The sequence below is a fragment of the Leucoraja erinacea genome, chromosome 23 (genome assembly GCF_028641065.1).
Source record: "Leucoraja erinacea ecotype New England chromosome 23, Leri_hhj_1, whole genome shotgun sequence".
In the NCBI taxonomy this organism is placed as follows: Eukaryota; Metazoa; Chordata; class Chondrichthyes; order Rajiformes; family Rajidae; genus Leucoraja; species Leucoraja erinaceus.
The window spans coordinates 34,923,786-34,943,706 of NC_073399.1; the positions used below are offsets into that span (position 1 = coordinate 34,923,786).

Below are 19,921 nucleotides of genomic sequence, written 5' to 3' on the forward strand. Positions count from 1 at the left end.
CCGTGCAGAATGTTATATGTTTCTATGAGATGTCCGTGGCATGGCCTGGTTTGGTGTGTGTGTGTGTGTGTGTGTGTGCCTGCCGTGCCAGCTCTTGCCCACGGTGCCAGCTCTTGCCCACGGTGCCCACGGTGCCAGCTCTTGCCCACGGTGCCATCTCTTGCCCACGGTGCCAGCTCTTGCCCACGGTGCCATCTCTTGCCCACGGTGCCATCTCTTGCCCACCGTGCCATCTCTTGCCCACAGTGCCATCTCTTGCCCACGGTGCCATCTCTTGCCCACCGTGCCCACAGTGCCAGCTCTTGCCCACAGTGCCATCTCTTGCCCACCGTGCCATCTCTTGCCCACGGTGCCATCTCTTGCCCACCGTGCCATCTCTTGCCCACCATGCCAGGGCGTGCCTGTGGTAACGGCTCCCTCCTGCATTTCCAGGTCCAACTCGTCGGACGCCACGGTCAGGTCGAGTGAGAGCTTTGGGGTGCGGCAGCCGGCGCGGAGCCGGATCAAGCGGCACAACCGTAACCTGGCCACGGTGTTCCGGGGCCGCGGCTCTAGGGAGGAGCGGGCGGGCGAGGAGGAGTGTGGAGGAGCAGCCACGGACGACCCCACCGAACTCTCCACCCAGGTCACCGCCCCCGGCGTGCTGAAGATCTTCGGCGACAAGATCTGTGCCGGTGCCAACTACAAGAGCGTGTTGGCGACGCCCTGCTCCAGTGCCCAGGAGCTGGTGAAGGAGGCACTTGACAGGTGAGTCTGTGCCCGACATTGCTGTACGTGTGTGTGTGTGTGTGTGTGTGGGTGGGTGTGCGGGTGTGTGTGTGTGGTGTGTGTGTGGTGTGGTGTGTGGTGGTGGGTGGTGGGGTGTGCGGGTGCTGGGGGGGTGTGTGTGCTGTGGGGGGTGTGTGTGTGGGGGGGGGACAGTGTGTGTGTGTGGTGGTGTGGGGTGGGTGTGGGTGTTTGTGTGTGTGTGGTGTGGGTGTGTGTGTGGTGTGTGTGGTGACCGTGGGTCGTGTGTGACAAGAGTGGTGTGCTGGGTGTGGGTGGGTGTGGGTGGGTGGGGGGGTGGTGTGGGTGGGTTGGGTGTGTGTGGGGTGTGGGTGTGTGGGGGTTGTGTGTGTGTGGAGTGTGTTGTGTGTGGGTGTGTGTGGGTGACTTGTGTGCGAGTGTGCCGCTCATATGTGGGTGTGGGTGTATGGAAACCCAAGGTGGGTGCTTGTTGTCCGCAGTGTGTGTGGGTCCGCAGGAAAGTGGATCTGGGTGTGTGTTACAGCCAAGTGTGAGAAGGATGTGTGACAGCAGGTGGGTGGGCCGTGGGTGTGGGTGTGGGGTGTGTGTGTGCTGGGGGGGGGGGTGGGGCGGGTGGTGGGGGGGCGGGTGTTGGTAGGGAGGTAGAGGGGGGGGACAGTGTGTTGGGGGGGTACGGTGTGCTTGGGGGGGACGGGTGTTGTGGGGGGGGGGTTGGTACAGACGGGGTGTTGGGGGGGACAGTGTGGTTGGGGGTACGGGTGTTGGGGGTACAGGGTGGGGGTTACAGACGGGGGTTGGGGGTACAGACGGGGGGTACAGACGGGGGGTACTAGACGGGGGGTAGGGGGGACGGGGGTGAGGGGGACGGGTGTACTTGGGGGACGGGGGGGGGGGGGGTGTTTGGGGTGGACAGTTGGGGGGGTACAGGTGGGGTTAGGGACGGGGTACATACGGGGGGTACAGACGGGGGTACAGACGGGGGTTGAGGGGGGGGGTACAGATGGGGGGTACAGACGGGGGTACAGGGTTTGGGGGGTACAGACGGTGGGTACAGACGGGGGGGTACAGTGTGTTTGGGGGTACGGGTGTTGGGGGGGGGGGCGGGGGGGGGGGGGGGGTACAGGGGGGGGGTACAGGACGGGGGGACGGGAACTGGGGGGGGTACAGGGGGGGGGTACAGACTGGGGGGTACAGGACTATGGGGGGGGCGGGCTGCTGCGGGGGAGCGTGTGTGCTGAGGGGTACAGTTTTGGGGGTACAGACGGGTGGTACAAGACAGTGCTGGGGGGTACTGTGTGACGGGGGTACAGAGAGCGGTGTTACAGACGGGGGGTACAGACGGGGGTAGTCCCTATGGAAAGACGAGGGGGTACATTTTGAAATCCGCAGGAAAGTACAGACGGGGTACAGCCGACACCGGGTACAGCAGGTAACGGGGGGGGTACAGACGGGGGTACAGACGGGGGGTACAGACGGGGGGTACAGACGGGGGGTACAGGGGGTACAGTGGGGGTACAGACGGGGGGGGGGTACAAGGGGGGGGTACAGACGGGGGGTACAAGGTGGGGGTACAGGTGGGGGGTACAGACGGGGGGTACAGACGGGGGGGTACAGTGGGGGGGTACAGACGGGGGGGGGGTACAGACGGGGGTACAGGTGGGGGGTACAGACGGGGGGGTACAGACGGGGGTACAGGACGGGGGGTACAGACTGGGGTACAGACGGGGGGGTACAGACGGGGGGTACAGGACGGGGGTACAGGGGGTACAGGAGGGGGGTACAGACGGGGGGTACAGGTGGGGGGTACAGACGGGGGGTACAGACGGGGGGTACAGACGGGGGGTACAGGACGGGGGGTACAGGGGGGGTACAGTGGGGGGTACAGACGGGGGGTACAGACGGGGGGTACAGGGGGGGGTACAGGGGGGGGGGTACAGTGGGGGGGGTACAGGGGGGGGGTACAGGTGGGGGGTACAGACAGGGGGTACAGTGTGGGGGTACAGGCAGAGTGGTGGGGAGGAGGTATAGGCGGAGGAGGAGAGGTGCGGAGGAGGGGAGAGGCGGAGAGTGTGGAAGGCAGAAGCACTGGAGCGATGATAGCAGGACGAGGGGCTGAGCTACAGGGAGACGTTGGGTAGGCTGGAGCGCAGGAGGATGAGGGGTGATGTTATGGAGGTGTAAAACCATGCGGAACAGATAGTGTGAATGAAGTCTCTTACGCAGGGTCGGGGACTCAAGGACCTGAGGACATAGGTTTCAGGTGAGAGGATGGTATGTGTATGGAACAAGCTGCCAGAGGAGGTAGTTGAGCCAGGTTATATAACAACATTTAAATGACATTTGGACAGGTACATGGATGGGAAAGGTTCAGGGGGATGGGCTAAAGGTGGGCAGGTGGGACGAGTGTAGATGGTGCAAGTTGGTTGGCGTTGGCAGGTTGAGCAGTAGAGTGTGTTTCTGTGCTGGGTGACTCTACACCAAGCAGAGGGGCCCTGACATGTCCCAGCCTGCTTCACCTGGTCATGTTGAAGCCAATAGACAATAGGTGCAGGAGTAGGTCATTCGGCCCTTCGAGCCAGCACCGCCATTCAATGTGATCATGGCTGATCATCCCCAATCAGTACCCCGTTCCTGCCTTCTCCCCATATCCCCTGACTCCACTATCTTTAAGAGCCCAATCTAGCCCTCTCTTGAAAGCATCCAGAAAAACTGCCTCCACCGCCCTCTGAGGCAGAGAATTCCACAGACTCACCACTCTCTGTGAGAAAAAGTGTTTCCTCGTCTCCGTTCTAAATGGCTTACTCCTTATTCTTAAACTGTGGCCCCTGGTTCTAGACTCCCCCCAACATCGGGAACATGTTTCCTGTCTCTAGCTGGCATTCCTTGCCCACCTGTGAAGGTCAGTGGTGGGCGGGCGGTGGTGAGGTGTTGCCATCCTGCCGGTGAAGCTGCCCCACACGGTGTGGTCAACGGCAGCCACGGGGAGCGGGAACGGAGGTCCAGCTCGGGTCGGTCAACCCTGCGGCAGCATTGCCCACCCACAGGGCACTCGCACGCCCGTCCCAACAAGCTTCAGATCACGGATCACTCCACAGGTGCTGGGAGCCTCTGTCTGCAGGAACATGATCAGCCAGTGTTACTGGATAGAACATAGAACATGAGATGGACAGAGTAACTCAGCGGGTCAGGCAGCTTCTCTAGACAAAAGGAAAAGGTGACGTTTCAGGTCGAGACTCTTCTTCAGACCTCGAAACGTCACCTATCCATGTTCTCCACAGATGCTGCCTGACCCGCTGAGTTACTCCAGCAATATTGTGTCTATTTACGGTGCAAACCAGCATCTGCAGTTCCTTTCTTCAGATAGAACAGTACAGCACAGTGTTGGCTGCAGGGTGGCTATGAACACGGCGCTGAGACTCAGTGCCACCCCACTCTCTGGCCCCTGCACTGGTTCCCCACTGCCCACTGACCACTCACCAATGCCCGCTGTCCCTCAGGGATCAACGCCCAGGCTCGGCGGCTGCAGATGACGCGGACGAGGGCATCGTCCGCTCTGTCGGACGAGGAGATCGAGAGCAGCTTTGCCCTGTGGCGCAGTGTGAGCGAACTCAACCTGTCGCTCAAGGCCAGGGAGAGGGCACGGAGTGGCAGGAGCCCGCGGACAGAGGCCAGAGAGCCAGGGCACCGGGACGTGGGCAGCGAGAGGGAGGAGACGGAGAGTAGTGACGACAACGCCACACAGTTCTCCATTCACCCACCCCGTGACTCCCCGTACCTGCTGCTGCTGCTGCACGTATCAGCTTCCACGGGTACAGCTCCACGCAGGTGACCGCACTGCACCACACCTCACGCACCGCACCGGTCACCGCACACGGCATACACACCACGAACCGCACCGCACACACACACACACGACACACACACAACCGCACCGCCGCACACGCGCACACGCACACACACACACCGCACCGCACACACACCACAACGAACCGCACACGCACGGTCGTACCACCGCACACCACACACACACACACCGCACGCGCCCACACACACACCACCACACACACGCACACACACACACTAACCGCACACGCACCAAATACCAACACACGCACGCACCACACACACGCACCGCCCCGCACACTCATACCACACACACACACACAACGCACCACACTCACTGCCACTGTATCACCACACACAGCACACGCACACGTACACACCCACACCACATACACACGCATACACACAACCAGACAACCACACACACCCACACCGCACATGCACACTACCACACCACACACACATACCACACACACCGCACACCAAACAACACCACACACCGCACACGCACAACACACGCACACCACACCACACGCACACACACACACACACACACCGCACACCACACTACACATTTACACACAATGGCACCACCACGCACACACACGCACCACACCGCACACGCAACACAACACACACACACACACTCACAAAGCCACCACCACCCAACACAAACTCACCACACCACGCAACCAGCACACACCACGCATCACACTTCACGACACACCACACAACAACACCACATGCCACGCACACACACCCACACCACACACACCACACACACCACACACGCACAACCCGCACACACAAACATCACACACACCCACGCCACACACACACACACACGCACACACACACACACACCACACCACTCACACACCATCCAACACACACCACACCCCACACCCCCACACACACACGAAACACACACACCAAACACCACTGAACACACACCCATAACACCACACCCACACCACAACACACCACCATCACACACATGCCCACACACCCCCACCCACACCACACCACACTAACCACACCACACACCCCCACACCCTCCCATGCACACACTACACTACCTCACACACACACACACACACACTGCACACTAACACACCACCACACACACACCACACACACCAAACACCAACCCCCCACCCACTGGAGGCCCACTCAACGGGCAAACACCACCCCACTGCACACTGTCTAACACCACCAAAAAAACCCCCCCACAACACACCCCCAAACCAAACCCACTCCCCTCACACCCAACCAACCCCCACACCAACAACACCCACACTGCCCCCACCACAAACACACAGGATTCCTGGTGCAGGTGCTGACACACTAGCAACACCAGGTGTTTGGTGGTGCCCACACACCACACAAGGGGTGAACAACACGTAGTGTTGTTGGCACCACACATCAAAACGTGGCAGTGCCAACACAACAAACCACACACACCACAAGCACCCCACGTTGCTACACACAACAACCTAACCACACACCAACACAACACCAACCACCCGGACACGGCCCTGGCAACCTACCAGACACACCAGAACCACAACACACAAACCACTACAAACCACCAACAACAAGGACCCCACGCTGGGCACACACCAGCCATACCCTAGCGGCCACCCCCACCACACTCGCCAACTGTGCCACACGTTGGCCCAACGGTGATTTTGGCACCACACACCCACACAAACACCAAACAACCGGGCAGCAGCCCCCACACACCCACACGGGGCACACAACCCCCACACACACACACAACACCCAAAACAACACACCCCCACACCCCCAGCACTACCACATGACAATGCGCACCCACACACATCACACGCCACATCACCAATCACCCGCACCACACGACAACACACACCCCAACCACTCCAAAACACACAGAACCCAATACACCACACCACCTCCACATGTTCCACACACCCTCCCCCCACACACATCCACCCACACACCACCCCCAAGGGACACACACAACAATCACCCACCCAACACACCACCCCCCACGGTGAACACCCACCCCCCACACAAACAACACGCCCCCACACACTCAACCCCCCCCCACACTAACCCCCTCACCCCCATCACACGACACACCCCCCCCACACACACCCACCCCCCCCACCACACAAACCACCCACACACCACACACCCCCCCCACATACACACCCCCAAACACACCCACCCCCCCCACACACAACCCCACCCCCAACACAACCCACACCCCCCACACACAACCCCCACCCACCACACACACCCCCCCCACACCACCCCCTACACACAACACCCCCACCCCCACACACAACCCCCCCACACAACACCCACACACCCAACCCACCCACACACACCCCCCCCCACCAACACACACCAAAACACACACCCACACCACACACACACACCAACCCCCCCCACACTAACCCCCACACACACACACCACCACACACACACACCACCCACCCACACACCCCCCCCACACCCCCCCCACCCACACTAACCCCCACACACTACCCCACACACCACCCCACCCCCACCCCCCACACACGAACCCACCCCCCACACACACACACCAACCCCACTCACCACAACACACAACCACCACCACACACACAACCACACACACACCCCCCCCCCACCCCACACAAACACCCACCCTACACACCACACACACCACACTAACCCACACCACACTAACCCACACACACACCACCCCCCCACACACACCACACCCACACACACCCCACCCACACACACCACCACCACACAACCACCACCCCCCACACAACACAACCACACAAACCCCCCCCACACAAACCCCACCACACTAACCCACCCCACACACACCCCCCCACACACTACCAACCACACACCCACACCCCACACTACCCCCCCCCACACTACACCCCCCCCACACTCACCACCCCCCCCACACACACCACCCCACACACACACACCCCCCCACACCCACCCCCCCACACACACACCCCCCCCCACACACCCCCCCCCACACACACACCCACACCACACCACACACACCCCAACCCACACTAACCACATACACACACACAACCACCACACTAACCCACTACCAACACACACACACCAACCACACACACACACACTACCCACACACCAACCCCCCACCACCACCCACTACACAACACTAACCCCACACCACACACCACACTACCCCACACACACCCCCCACACACACACCCCCCCCCACACTACACACAACCACACAACCACCCCACACACACCACACCACACACACCACCACACACACTCCCCCCCCCCACACACCCCCCCCACACACACCCCCCCCCACACTAACACACCCCCCACACCCACCCACACACCCCACACTCACCCCCCCACCCACACTCACCCCCAACACACACCCACACCCCCCCCCACCCCCCCCACCACAACCCACAACCCCCAACACCCACACCCCCCCCACACACACCACACCCCACCCACCACACCCACCACACCCCCCCCCCACACACACCCCCCACCACACTCAACCCCCCCCACACACACCCCAACACACCACCCCTACCCCACCCACACCCCACCCACACCACACACCCCCCCACACTCACACCCCCCCCACCACACCCAACCCACCCCAACACACACTAACCCCCCCCACACTAACCCCCCACACACTACCACCAACCCCACACCCACCCCCCCCCACACACCCCACCCCCCACACTTAACCCCCCCCCACACTAACCCCCCCACACAACCCCCCACCCCCCCCCCACAACTAACCCCCCCACACACACCCCCCCACACTAACCCCCCCCCCCACTCTAACCCCCCCCCCCCTCACCCCCCCACACCACACCCCCCACACTAACCCCCCCCCCACTCAACCCCCCCCACACTAACCCCCCCCACACACCCCCCCACACTAACCCCCCCCCCCCACACTACCCCCCCCACCCCAACCCCCCCCCACCCCACCCCCCCCATCACCACCCCCACCCCCCCCCCACCACCCCCCCCCACACTAACCCCCCCACACACTAACCCCCCCCCCCCACACCCACCCCCCCCCACACTACCCCCCACCCACACTAACCCCCCCCACACCCCCCCCCCCAACTAACCACCCCCCCCCCACTAACCCCCCCCACCCCCCAACCCCCCCCTCATACTAACCCCCCCCACACTAACCCCCCCCCACACTAACCCCCCCCCCCCACCACCCTAACCCCCTAACCCACCCCCACCCCCCCACACTCACCCCCCCCCACTAACCCCCCCACACACTACCCCCCCACACTAACCCCCCCCACACTACCCCCCCCACACTAACCACCCCTCACCACCACCCCCCACACTACCCCCCCCCACACTAACCCCCCCACCACACTGAACCCCCCCCCACACTGAACCCCCCCCCACACTCCCCCCCCCACACTAACCCCCCCCCACACTAACCCCCCCCACACTAAACCCCCCCCCACACTACCCCCCCACACTGAACCCCCCCCACCACAACTCACCCCCCCCCCACTACCCCCCCTTTACACCCCCCCCACACTAACCCCCCCCACACTAACCCCCCCCACACTCACCCACACACACGAGCGCACGCGCACACACACCCGCGGATAGACGGACTCTTGTACTCGCTAGAATTTAGAAGATTGAGGGGGGATCTTATAGAAACTTACAAAATTCTTAAGAGGTTGGACAGGCTAGATGCAGGAAGATTGTTCCCGATGTTGGGGAAGTCCAGAACAAGAGGTCACAGTTTAAGGATAAGGGGGAAATCTTTTAGGACCGAGACGAGAAAAACTTTTGTCACACAGAGAGTGGTGAATCTTTGGAACTCCGCCACAGAAGGTAGTTGAGCCCAGTTCATTGGCTATATTTAAGAGGGAGTTAGATGTGGCCCTTGTGGCTAAAGGGATCAGAGGGTATGGAGAGAAGGCAGGTACGGGATACTGAGTTGGATGATCAGCCATGATCATATTGAATGGCGGTGCAGGCTCGAAGGGCCGAATGGCCTACTCCTGCACCCATTGTCTATGTTTCTATGTAAAGTGAAGAGTGTTTCTGTCCACAAGCGCAGCTGGTGAGCCAGTGTGGAGGCGGTGAGGCAGCGGTGTACACACTCACTCTGGGCTGGGACAGGGCTGCATGATGCATCGTAGTATCGAGTCAGCTGCTCTGGCAGTGGCCTCTCAACCTGTCACATTCTGGCTCATTCCTTAGGCTGCTGGAATCTTTGCCACCTCCTTCCACTATCGCATTCCGTTACGCTGCCAACACTCGTGTGTTTATCCTGCTTCCCCTTCCATGTAAACCGCCTTTCTACCCCCCGTGGAATGGGGCGCAACTTCCCTCCACTCTTTCAACATGGAGACTTCTCTGTCATCCATGACTATTTATTAATGAAGGGGTTATATTGTTGGCACTGGTCAAACCATCCCCTCTCTGTCTCTGAGGGAGAAAATGCCCCTCACTGATATACCCCTCACTGATACCCCCCTCACTGGTACACCCCTCACTGATACCCCCCTCACTGATATACCCCTCACTGATACACCCCTCACTGATACACCCCCTCACTGATACCCCCCTCACTGATACCCCCCTCACTGATACCCCCCTCACTGATACCCCCCTCACTGATACCCCCCTCACTGATACCCCCCTCACTGATACACCCCTCACTGATACACCCCTCACTGATATACCCCTCACTGATACACCCCCTCACTGATACCCCCTCACTGATACCCCCCTCACTGATACACCCCCTCACTGATACCCCCTCACTGATACCCCCCTCACTGATACCCCCCCCCCTCACTGATACACCCCTCACCCCTCACTGATACACCCCTCACTGATATCCCCCTCACTGATACTCCCCTCACTGATACACCCCTCTGTCTTTGGGAGAGACACCCTTTCACAATCTGTGTTGTATTCTGCTCAAGGCCCGGCCTTTGTGAAGGAGCTGCAGCCTGTTCCGCCTGTCTGCGTGTTGCATCCTCCACCAGTGTTCCAAGCTTTCAGTAAAGGCTGTCTGGAACAGTTCACCCTGACCTGCATGGTACCAGGAAGTCTGTCTAGATTCAGGGACAAAGATCTGAACGGCAGCCCACTCACCAGAAGCAGTTTACCACATGTTGGCTTATTTAATCGAGCTCCATTTAAATGTTACTGACTGAAGTTCCACTGAAGAGACAAAAGTGACTGCAGATGCTGGCAGAGGTCAGCGGGTCAAGCAGCATCTGTGGTGGTAAATGTTGGAAGCTAATGACTCAGTGTGGACTGCATCAGGACTGAGAGAGGCAGGAGAGGTAGCCTTGATGTAGCTTGTACCTACCAGCCCCCAACCACCACCCCCTGCTACAGCTCCACTATCTACCCGCTCAGTCTCGACCTGAAACGCCAGCTTGCACGTTAGTCCTCCACAGACACTGCTTGACCTGCTGAGTTTAGTTTAGAGACACAGCGCAGAAACAGGCTCTTCAGCCCATTGAGTGTGGACTGACCAGTGATCTCCTCACACTAACACGATCCTAACACACACACACACACACACACACACACACTAGGAACAATTTACAGTTTTTACCAGGCCTATTAGCCTACAATGCCGTACGTCTTTAGAGTTGAGCCAGGGCCCGGTTGCAATGGAGGAGTCTCTGCGGCAGTGTAGCAGTGGTCGAGTCTGAAACAGTTACTCAGTCTCCGCTCGCCAGGCGTCCGGCTCACATCAACAGCTCAACTCTTTCTCTCTCTTCCGCAGGAGAAGACGAAAGAGCTTGCAGCGATACAGAGAGAGAGCAGTAAGTTGGGGCCTGGAGAGCGGGCGGGCGGGCGTGCGTGCGGGCGAGCGAGCGAGTGTGCGAGCAGGCGGGCAAGTGTGCAGGCCAGTGTGGGAGCAGGCGGGCGAGTGTGCAAGTAGGTGGGCGAGTGTGTGAGCAGGTGGGCGAGTGTGCAAGTAGGTGGGCGAGTGTGTGAGCAGGTGGGCGAGTGTGCAAGTAGGTGGGCGAGAGTGTGTGAGCAGGTGGGCGAGTGTGGAAGGAGGGGGGCGCGTGTGAGCAGGTGTGGCGGGTGTGTGAGCAGGTGGGCGAGTGTGAGCAGGCGGGCGAGTGTGTGAGCAGGCGGGCGAGTGTGTGAGCAGGCGGGCGAGTGTGCAAGCAAGTAGGCGGGCGAGTGTGCGAGCAGGTGGGCGAGTGTGAGTAGGCGGGCGAGTGTGTGAGCAGGTGGGCGAGTGTGTGAGTAGGTGTGCGAGTGTGGGAGCAGGTGGGCGAGTGTGAGCAGTGTGGCGAGTGTGGGAGCAGGCGGGCAAGTGTGCAAGCAGCGGGCGAGTGTGCGAGCAGGTGTGGGCGAGTGTGAGCAGGTGGGGCGAGTGTGTGAGCAGGGTGGGCGTGTGGGAGCAGGTGGGCCAGTGTTGGAGCAGGTGGGCGAGTGTGAGCAGGTGGGCGAGTGTGCGAGCAGGTGGGCGAGTGTGAGCAGGTGTGGCAGGGTGTGCGGGCGTGGGAGCAGGCGGGCAAGTGTGCAAGCAGGTGGGCGAGTGTGCGAGCAGGTGGGCGAGTGTGGGAGCAGGTGGGCGAGTGTGTGAGCAGGTGGGCGAGTGTGTGCGCAGGTGGGCGAGTGTGGGAGCAGGTGGGCGAGTGTGCGAGCAGGTGGGCGAGCGTGTGAGCAGGTGGGCGAGTGAGTGAGCAGGCGGGCGAGTGTGCAAGTAGGTGGGCGAGTGTGCAAGCAGGCGGGCGAGTGTGAGCAGGTGGGCGAGTGTGTGAGCAGGTGGGCGAGTGTGCAAGTAGGCGGGCCAGTGTGCGAGCGGGGGTCTCTGACAGTGCCCACCCTTTGTGTGTGCTTCCTCTCGGGGTCCATTCCCACGTGGGGAGGGGGAGAAGGTGGGATGTCCTGACCAGGGGGGGATCTCTGAACCATTGTGGTGTGAATAACTGGAACGGATTAAATCAGTCTGTGAACATCACCACACACACCTCCAGATTCCACCACAGTTTCTCCCCAGCTGTTATCAGGCAACTGAACCATCCTATCACCAACTAGAGAGCGACCCTGAGCTTCTATCTACTTCACTGGAGACCCTTGGTCTTTACTGGACTTTACCTTGCACTAAACGTTATTCCCTTTATCCTGTATCTGTACACTGGACGGATCAATTGTAATCATGTATTGTCTTTCCGCTGACTGGTTAGCAAACAATGGAAGCTTTTCACTGTAGCTTGGTACACGTGACAATAAACTCAACTCAACTCAACTTGAAACAAAAGTAGACATGAACAAGTACTAACTAGAAGCAGAAACAGGCCATTCAGCCCCCTGGTGCTGTCCCACCCTTCAATAGGAGTCTTGCTGGATTATCCACACTGACCCCAGAATCTGTCACGAAACGTCCGTCTGTCTCTGCCTTGAATAAACTGGGCTGCTGAGCTTCACAGGCCGATTGGACAGGAATGTGATGGGCTCATCCCTGTGGGTGCTCCCAGCTCCATGCGATTGTTTGATCTAGAGACCACAACAGGGACACGTCCTCCCAGGACAGTGAGCACTCCTCCTCCCTCTGACCACTGGAGAATAAAGACCTCTGGCCATTAGTCTACAGCTGCCCTCTGCTATCACATAGGGTGGTGGGTGTGTGGAACGAGCTGCCACAGATGGTACTTGAGGCTGGGACTATCCCATCATTTAAGAAGCAGTTGGACAGGTACACGGATAGGACAGGTTTGGAGGGATATGGATCAAGCGTAGGCAGGTGGGACTAGTGTAACTGGGGCATGTTGGCTGGTGTGGGCAAGTTGGGCCGAAGGGCCTGTTTCCACACTGTATCACTCTATGACTCTGTGTGTCTCTGTAACAAACATCTCCTTCCCTGGGGGGTGAGAGTGTGTGTAAAGATCCAGCTGCCGTTTTGCCCCGGTCCAGAATAAAGGTAGCCAGATGTGGGCCGTCTCCCACCTGTCTACCCTCCCGCCCCCTCTCGTAAACCGCCAGCGATTCTCGTGCAAGGCCACCCCCATCTCCCTCAACAGCTATTCTGGGTCTTCCATGAATATGTTGTTTTATGTGTCTGCCATACGTACCCCTCCCCAAAATAATGTCTCCCGCCTCGACCTGTCCATTGAACTTGTGACAGAGTTGTTGATGATTAAAAAAACTCCAGTTGGATGAAATGTGAAACAAAGACAGAAAATGCAGTGTGCCACTCGGCCCATTGAGGTATGCAAGCCCTCAGAGCAGTCCCACCAATCAGTCACACCCCATACTCTCAATAACCCCCCTCTAACTGTCCCACCACCCACCTACGCTGGGGCCGGGTCCGTGGGATGTGGGGGGAAAGCACGGCACTTGGGAGAAGGTGCTGAGCACCGCACACCATGATTGTAACCAGGTGGCTGGAGGCAGTAGCAACACTTACTGACTGCCCAGCTCACACTGGAGAAGGGAGAGAGCAGCCAATAGACTGGTGCACAGGACACTTTCTGGTCAGGACCCTTCTTCAGACTGATTGGATTGATTCTTCAATCTGAAGAAGGGTCTTGACCTGAAACGTCACCTATCCATGTTCTCCACAGATGCTGCCAGACCCGCTGAGTTACTCCAGCACTCTGTGAAACGTCACCTATCCATGTTCTCCACAGATGCTGCCAGACCCACTGAGTTACTCCAGCACTGTGTGAAATGTCACCTATCCATGTTAGAAACATAGAAACATAGAAATTAGGTGCAGGAGTAGGCCATTCGGCCCTTCGAGCCTGCACCGCTATTCAATTTGATCATGGCTGATCAACTCAGTATCCCGTACCTGCCTTCTCTCCATACCCCCTGATCCCCTTAGCCACAAGGGCCACATCTAACTCCCTCTTAAATATAGCCAATGAACTGGCCTCAGCTACCCTCTGTGGCAGAGAGTTCCAGAGATTCACCACTCTCTGTGTGAAAAAAGTTCTTCTCATCTCGGTTGTAAAGGATTTCCCCCTTATCCTTAAGCTGTGACCCCTTGTCCTGGACTTCCCTAACATCGGGAACAATCTTCCTGCATCTAGCCTGTCCAACTGTTCTCCACAGATGCTGCCTGACCCGCTGAGTTATGGTGCAACAGCATCTATGGAACTAAGGAAATAGGCAACGTTTCAAGCCGAAACCCTTCTGGAAATAGGCAACGTTTTGGGCCGAAACCCGGAAGGGTTTCGGCCCGAAACGTTGCCTATTTCCTTAGCTCCATAGATGCTGCTGCAGCCGCTGAGTTACTCCAGCACTCTGTGAAACGTCACCTACCCATGTTCTCCACAGCTGCTGCCTGACCCGCTGAGTTACTCCAGCACTCTGTGAAACGTCACCTACCCATGTTCTCCACAGATGCTGCCTGACCCACTGAGTTACTCCAGCACTCTGTGTCGTGTTGTGTAAAGCAATGTTTCCCTGTGTCGTTGTGGTGTGTGTCACTGTTGCCACTGAGCCTGTAGTGACGCTGCTGTTGTTTGCCGTTGCCAGTGCCAGTGCCGGTGAGGATGGTGAGGGCACGGCTCCAGTCGGGATGGCGGAGCTGATCCCAGGCCTGCAGCCTCTGGTCTACTGGATGGCCAACGCCATCGAGCTGCTGCACTTTGTCCAACACGAGGTGCCTCAACTGCTGGCGTGGGAGCAGCACGTGGACATGAGCGGTGAGTGTAGCGTGGCATCGGGTCACAGGGGTCACCACACAGGGGTCACCACACTGGGGGTACAGGGGTCACCACACTGGGGTACAGGGGTCACCACACTGGGGTACAGGGGTCACCACACTGGGGTACAGGGGTCACCACTCTGGGGGTACAGGGGTCACCACACTGGGGTACAGGGGTCACCACACTGGGGTACAGGGGGTCACCACACTGGGGTCACCACATTGGGGTCACCACACTGGGGTACAGGGGTCACACAGGGGTCACAGGGGTCACCACACTGGGGTACAGGGGTCACCACACTGGGGTACAGGGGTCACCACACTGGGGGTACAGGGGTCACCACACTGGGGGTACAGGGGTCACCACACTGGGGTACAGGGGTCACCACACTGGGGTACAGGGGTCACACACACTGGGGTACAGGGGTCACCACACTGGGGTACAGGGGTCACCACACTGGGGTACAGGGGTCACCACACTGGGGGTACAGGGGTCACCACACTGGGGTACAGGGGTCACCACACTGGGGTACAGGGGTCACCACACTGGGGGTACAGGGGTCACTGACCACTGGGGTACAGGGGTCACCACACTGGGGTACAGGGGTCACTGACACTGGGGTCACCACCACACTGGGGTACAGGGGTCACTGACCACTGGGGTACAGGGGTCACCACACTGGGGTACAGGGGTCACCACACCACACACTGGGTACAGGGGTCACTGACCACTGGGGGTACAGGGGTCACCACACTGGGGTACAGGGGTCACCACACTGGGGTACAGGGGTCACACACTGGGGTACAGGGGTCACCACACTGGGGTACAGGGGTCACCACACTGGGGTACAGGGGTCACCACACTGGGGTACAGGGGTCACCACACTGGGGTTACAGGGGTCACTGACCACTGGGGTTACAGGGGTCACCACACTGGGGTACAGGGGTCACTGGGACACACTGGGGTACAGGGGTCACCACACTGGGGTACAGGGGTCACCCACACTGGGGGTACAGGGGTCACCACACTGGGGTACAGGGGTCACCACACTGGGGTACAGGGGTCACCACACTGGGGTACAGGGGTCAACACACTGGGGTACAGGGGTCAACACACTGGGGTACAGGGGTCAACACACTGGGGTACAGGGGTCACTGCCCCCTGGGGCACAGGGGTCACCACACTGGGGTACAGGGGTCACCACACTGGGGTACAGGGGTCAACACACTGGGGTACAGGGGTCAACACACTGGGGTACAGGGGTCACCACAGCGGGGTCCCACGATGAAAGAGGCGGTCTGCACCCGGGGGGGGGGCAGTACCTGCAGGGTCACCTGTACCCAGGGTGGGGGTCACAGCTTGTTCTGCCCACAGTGCTGTGTGGCAAGGTAGCGGGCACGCCCTGGCAGCCCAGGCTAACGCCACATCAAAACCAGCCTGGTTTACAGAATGGAGGCAAGAAACTACAGATGGTGGAATCTTCAGCAAACACTGGCAGTCCTGGAGACACTCGGCCAGTCTTGTACAGGAGGCCACAATGAGAGCACCAAACCCAATGGACCAGGTTGGAAGAGGTGCCGGAAACCTCTCTCTCACAGGTGGAAGTGAGAGAGGAGGGGTCCCGAGAAGGTTACATCTCCTGTGGGCTGCTGAAGATGCTTGTCCCCTGCAGAGATTGTGTGCGTGTGGGGGTGTGTGTGTGTGTGTGTGGGTGTGTGTTGGTGTGTGTGTGTGTGTGTGTGTGTGTGTGTGTGTGTGTGTGTGTGTGTGTTGTGTGTGTGTGTGTGTGTGTGTTTGTGTGTGTGTGTGTGTTGGTGTTTGTGTGTGTGTGTGTTTCTGTGTGTGTGTGTGTGTGTGTGTGTGTGTGTGTGTGTGTGTGTGTGTGTGTGTGTGTGTGTGTGTGTGTGTGTGTTGGTGTTTGTGTGTGTGTGTGTGTGTGTGTTGGTGTTTGTGTGTGTGTGTGTGTGTGTTGGTGTTTCTGTGTGTGTGTGTGTGTTTCTCTGTGTGTGTGTCTTTCCGTGTGCGTGTGCTCGTGCGTGTGTGTGCGTGCGTTTGTGTGCGTGTGTCTTTGTGTTTGACTTGCTGTGTGTGTGTTCGCTTGCATGTGCGCAGGTGTGTGTGTGCATGCGTGTGTGTGCGCGCGCGTGTGTGTGTGCATGTGTGTGTTCGCGTGCGTGTGTGTGCGCATGTGTGCATGCATATGTCTTCTCCCCATATCCCCTGACTCCGCTATCTTTAAAAGCCCTATCTAACTCTCTCTTGAAAGTATCCTGAGAACCTGCCTCCACCGCCTTCTGAGGCAGAGAATTCCACACTCAGAACTCTCTGTGTGAAAAGGTCGATCCTGTTAGTACCCTGTTATCAGGTTGGCTGCATGGCTCTGATTGCCAGATTAGCCAGGGCATTTGAAGTGTTTAATCCTGCTGAAGACAAACCGAGGAACCTTCTCACACATACTCATGGAGCTTCATCACACCTCCATGTACATGGCCCATCAATATAATACATATCGTTCAGCACATACGCTCCACAGTGCACTGGGGAATGCAGGGTTAAATCCCACAGAGGGTTAAGTGGGCTGGGAACCTCTCCAGTGTGGCAGGCTGCAGTGAAATGATTGAAAACAGAAGTTGTCACAACTGTGGAAAGAGAAACAGTGAGGGTTTCACCTCAGCGGTCTGTTGTCTGGTCTGAGTAAATGATTCAAGAGTGAAATTCCTTCCTTGTTTTGGAAAAACATGGGCTTGAATCTTTAAATTCAGGGGGACATGTCTGAGAGCTGGCATCTTCCATCAGTCTGAAGAAAGGTTCCCACCACAGATGCTGCCTGACCCACTGAGTTATTCCAGCATTCTGTGTCTATCTTCAGTATAAACCCTCACCTGCAGTTCATTCCGCCACATCCCACATGTACACACTGTCCAGTCAGTGGTGAAGCAGAGTCTGTGGGTGTACCAGCAAATCCACGATCCACCCATCCACTCTCACCATCGTGGCTTTACCAGCCCATCTATAGTCTCCAGTGTGATGGAGAACACAAACACTCTCTCCACAGTGACATTTACACCCCATCCACTGTCTCCACAGGTTGCCAGAGCGAGCAGCTACTGTCCACCAAGCTGGCCAGTGAAGAGGCCATGACAGTGTTGGAGGAGGTCATCATGTTCACCTTCCAGCAGTCTGTGTACTACCTTACCAAGGTCAGTGTGTCTTGCTGCTCTCCCTGTGCCCCTTGCTGGGCCCGACCAGGGGCAGCGGGTAGCCATGGAGGCAGAGTAGTACTGAGGGAAGGCCAGTACTGAGCATGGGCTTGTTTGTGTGTATGTATGTGGGGTGTGTGTGTGTGTGTGTGTGTATATGTGTGTGTATGTGTGTGTGTGTGTGTGTGTGTGTGTGTGTGTGTGTGTGTGTGTGTGTGTGTGTGTGTGTGTGTGTGTGTATGTGTGTGTGTGTGGGTGTGTGTGTGTGTGTGTGTGTGTGTGTGTGTGTGTGTGTGTGTGTGTGTGTGTGTGTGTGTGTGGGGGGGTGTGTGTGTGTGTATGCGTGTGTGTGTGTGTGTGTGTGTGTGTGTGTGTGTGTGTGTGTGGGTTGTGTGTGTGTATGTGTGTGTGTATGTGTGTGTGTGTGTGTGTGTGTGTGTGTGTGTGTGTGTGTGTGTGTGTGTGTGTGTGTGTGTGTGTGTGTGTGTGTGTGTGTGTGTGTGTGTGTGTGTGTGTGTGTATGTGTGTGGGTGTGTGTGTGTGTGTGTGTGTGTATGTGTATGTGTGTGGTGTGTATGTGTGTGTGTGTGTGTGTGTGTGTGTGTGTGTGTGTGTGTGTGTGTGGGGTTGTGTGTGTGTGTGTGTGTATGTGTGTGTGTGTGTGTGTGTGGGTGTGTGTGTGTGTGTGTGGTTGTGTGTGTGTGTGTGTGTGTGTGTTGTGTGTGTGTGTGTGTGTGTGGGTGTGTGTGTGTGTGTGTGTGTGTTGTGTGTGTGTGTGTGTGTATGTGGTGTGTGTGTGTGTGTGTGTGTGTGTGTGTGTGTGTGTGTGTGTATGTGTGTGTATGTGTGTGTGTGTGTATGTGTGGGTGTGTGTATGTGTGTGTGTGTATGTATGTCTGTATGCGTGTGTGTGTGTGTGTGTGTGTGTGTGTGTGTGTGTGTGTGTGTGTGTGTGTGTGTGTGCGTATGTGTGTATGGGTGGGTGTGTGTGTGTGTGTGTGTGCTTGTGTGTGTATGTATGTGGGGTTTTGTATGTGTATGTGGGGTTGTGTGTGTATGTATGTGGGGTTGTGTGTGTATGTGGGCTTGTGTGTATGTGGGCTTGTGTGTGTGTGTGGTTGTGTGTGTATGTATGTGGGCTTGTGTGTGTGTATGTATGTGGGGTTGTTGTGTGTGTATGTATGTGGGGTTGTGAGTGTGTGTGTATGTGGGGGTGTGTGTGTGTATGTGTATGTGTATGTGTGTGTGTATGGGGTGTGTGTGTGTGTGTATGTGTGTGTGTGAGTGTATATGTATGTGTGGGTGTTTGTGTGTGTGTGTATGTGTATGTATATGGGGTTGTGTGTGTGTGTATGTATGTGGGCTTGTGTGTGTGTGCGTATATATATGGGTTTGTGTGCATATGTATATGCAGTTAGACAGGGTGGT

General features: G+C 58.0%; 1 protein-coding gene across 1 annotated transcript in view; it reads left to right on the forward strand.

Annotated features, from left to right (window-relative positions):
• Positions 1-19,921, forward strand: part of LOC129708491 (ras-associating and dilute domain-containing protein-like) — a 55,371-nt gene that overhangs the window by 11,654 nt on the left and 23,796 nt on the right. The window contains exons 2-10 of the mRNA XM_055654315.1: positions 433-747; positions 3,724-3,842; positions 4,245-4,556; positions 10,584-10,699; positions 11,402-11,556; positions 11,902-12,204; positions 13,139-13,170; positions 15,015-15,290; positions 18,381-18,493. Coding sequence (XP_055510290.1) covers positions 433-747; positions 3,724-3,842; positions 4,245-4,556; positions 10,584-10,699; positions 11,402-11,556; positions 11,902-12,204; positions 13,139-13,170; positions 15,015-15,290; positions 18,381-18,493 — 1,741 coding nt within the window. The remainder of the gene's footprint in view (positions 1-432; positions 748-3,723; positions 3,843-4,244; positions 4,557-10,583; positions 10,700-11,401; positions 11,557-11,901; positions 12,205-13,138; positions 13,171-15,014; positions 15,291-18,380; positions 18,494-19,921) is intronic.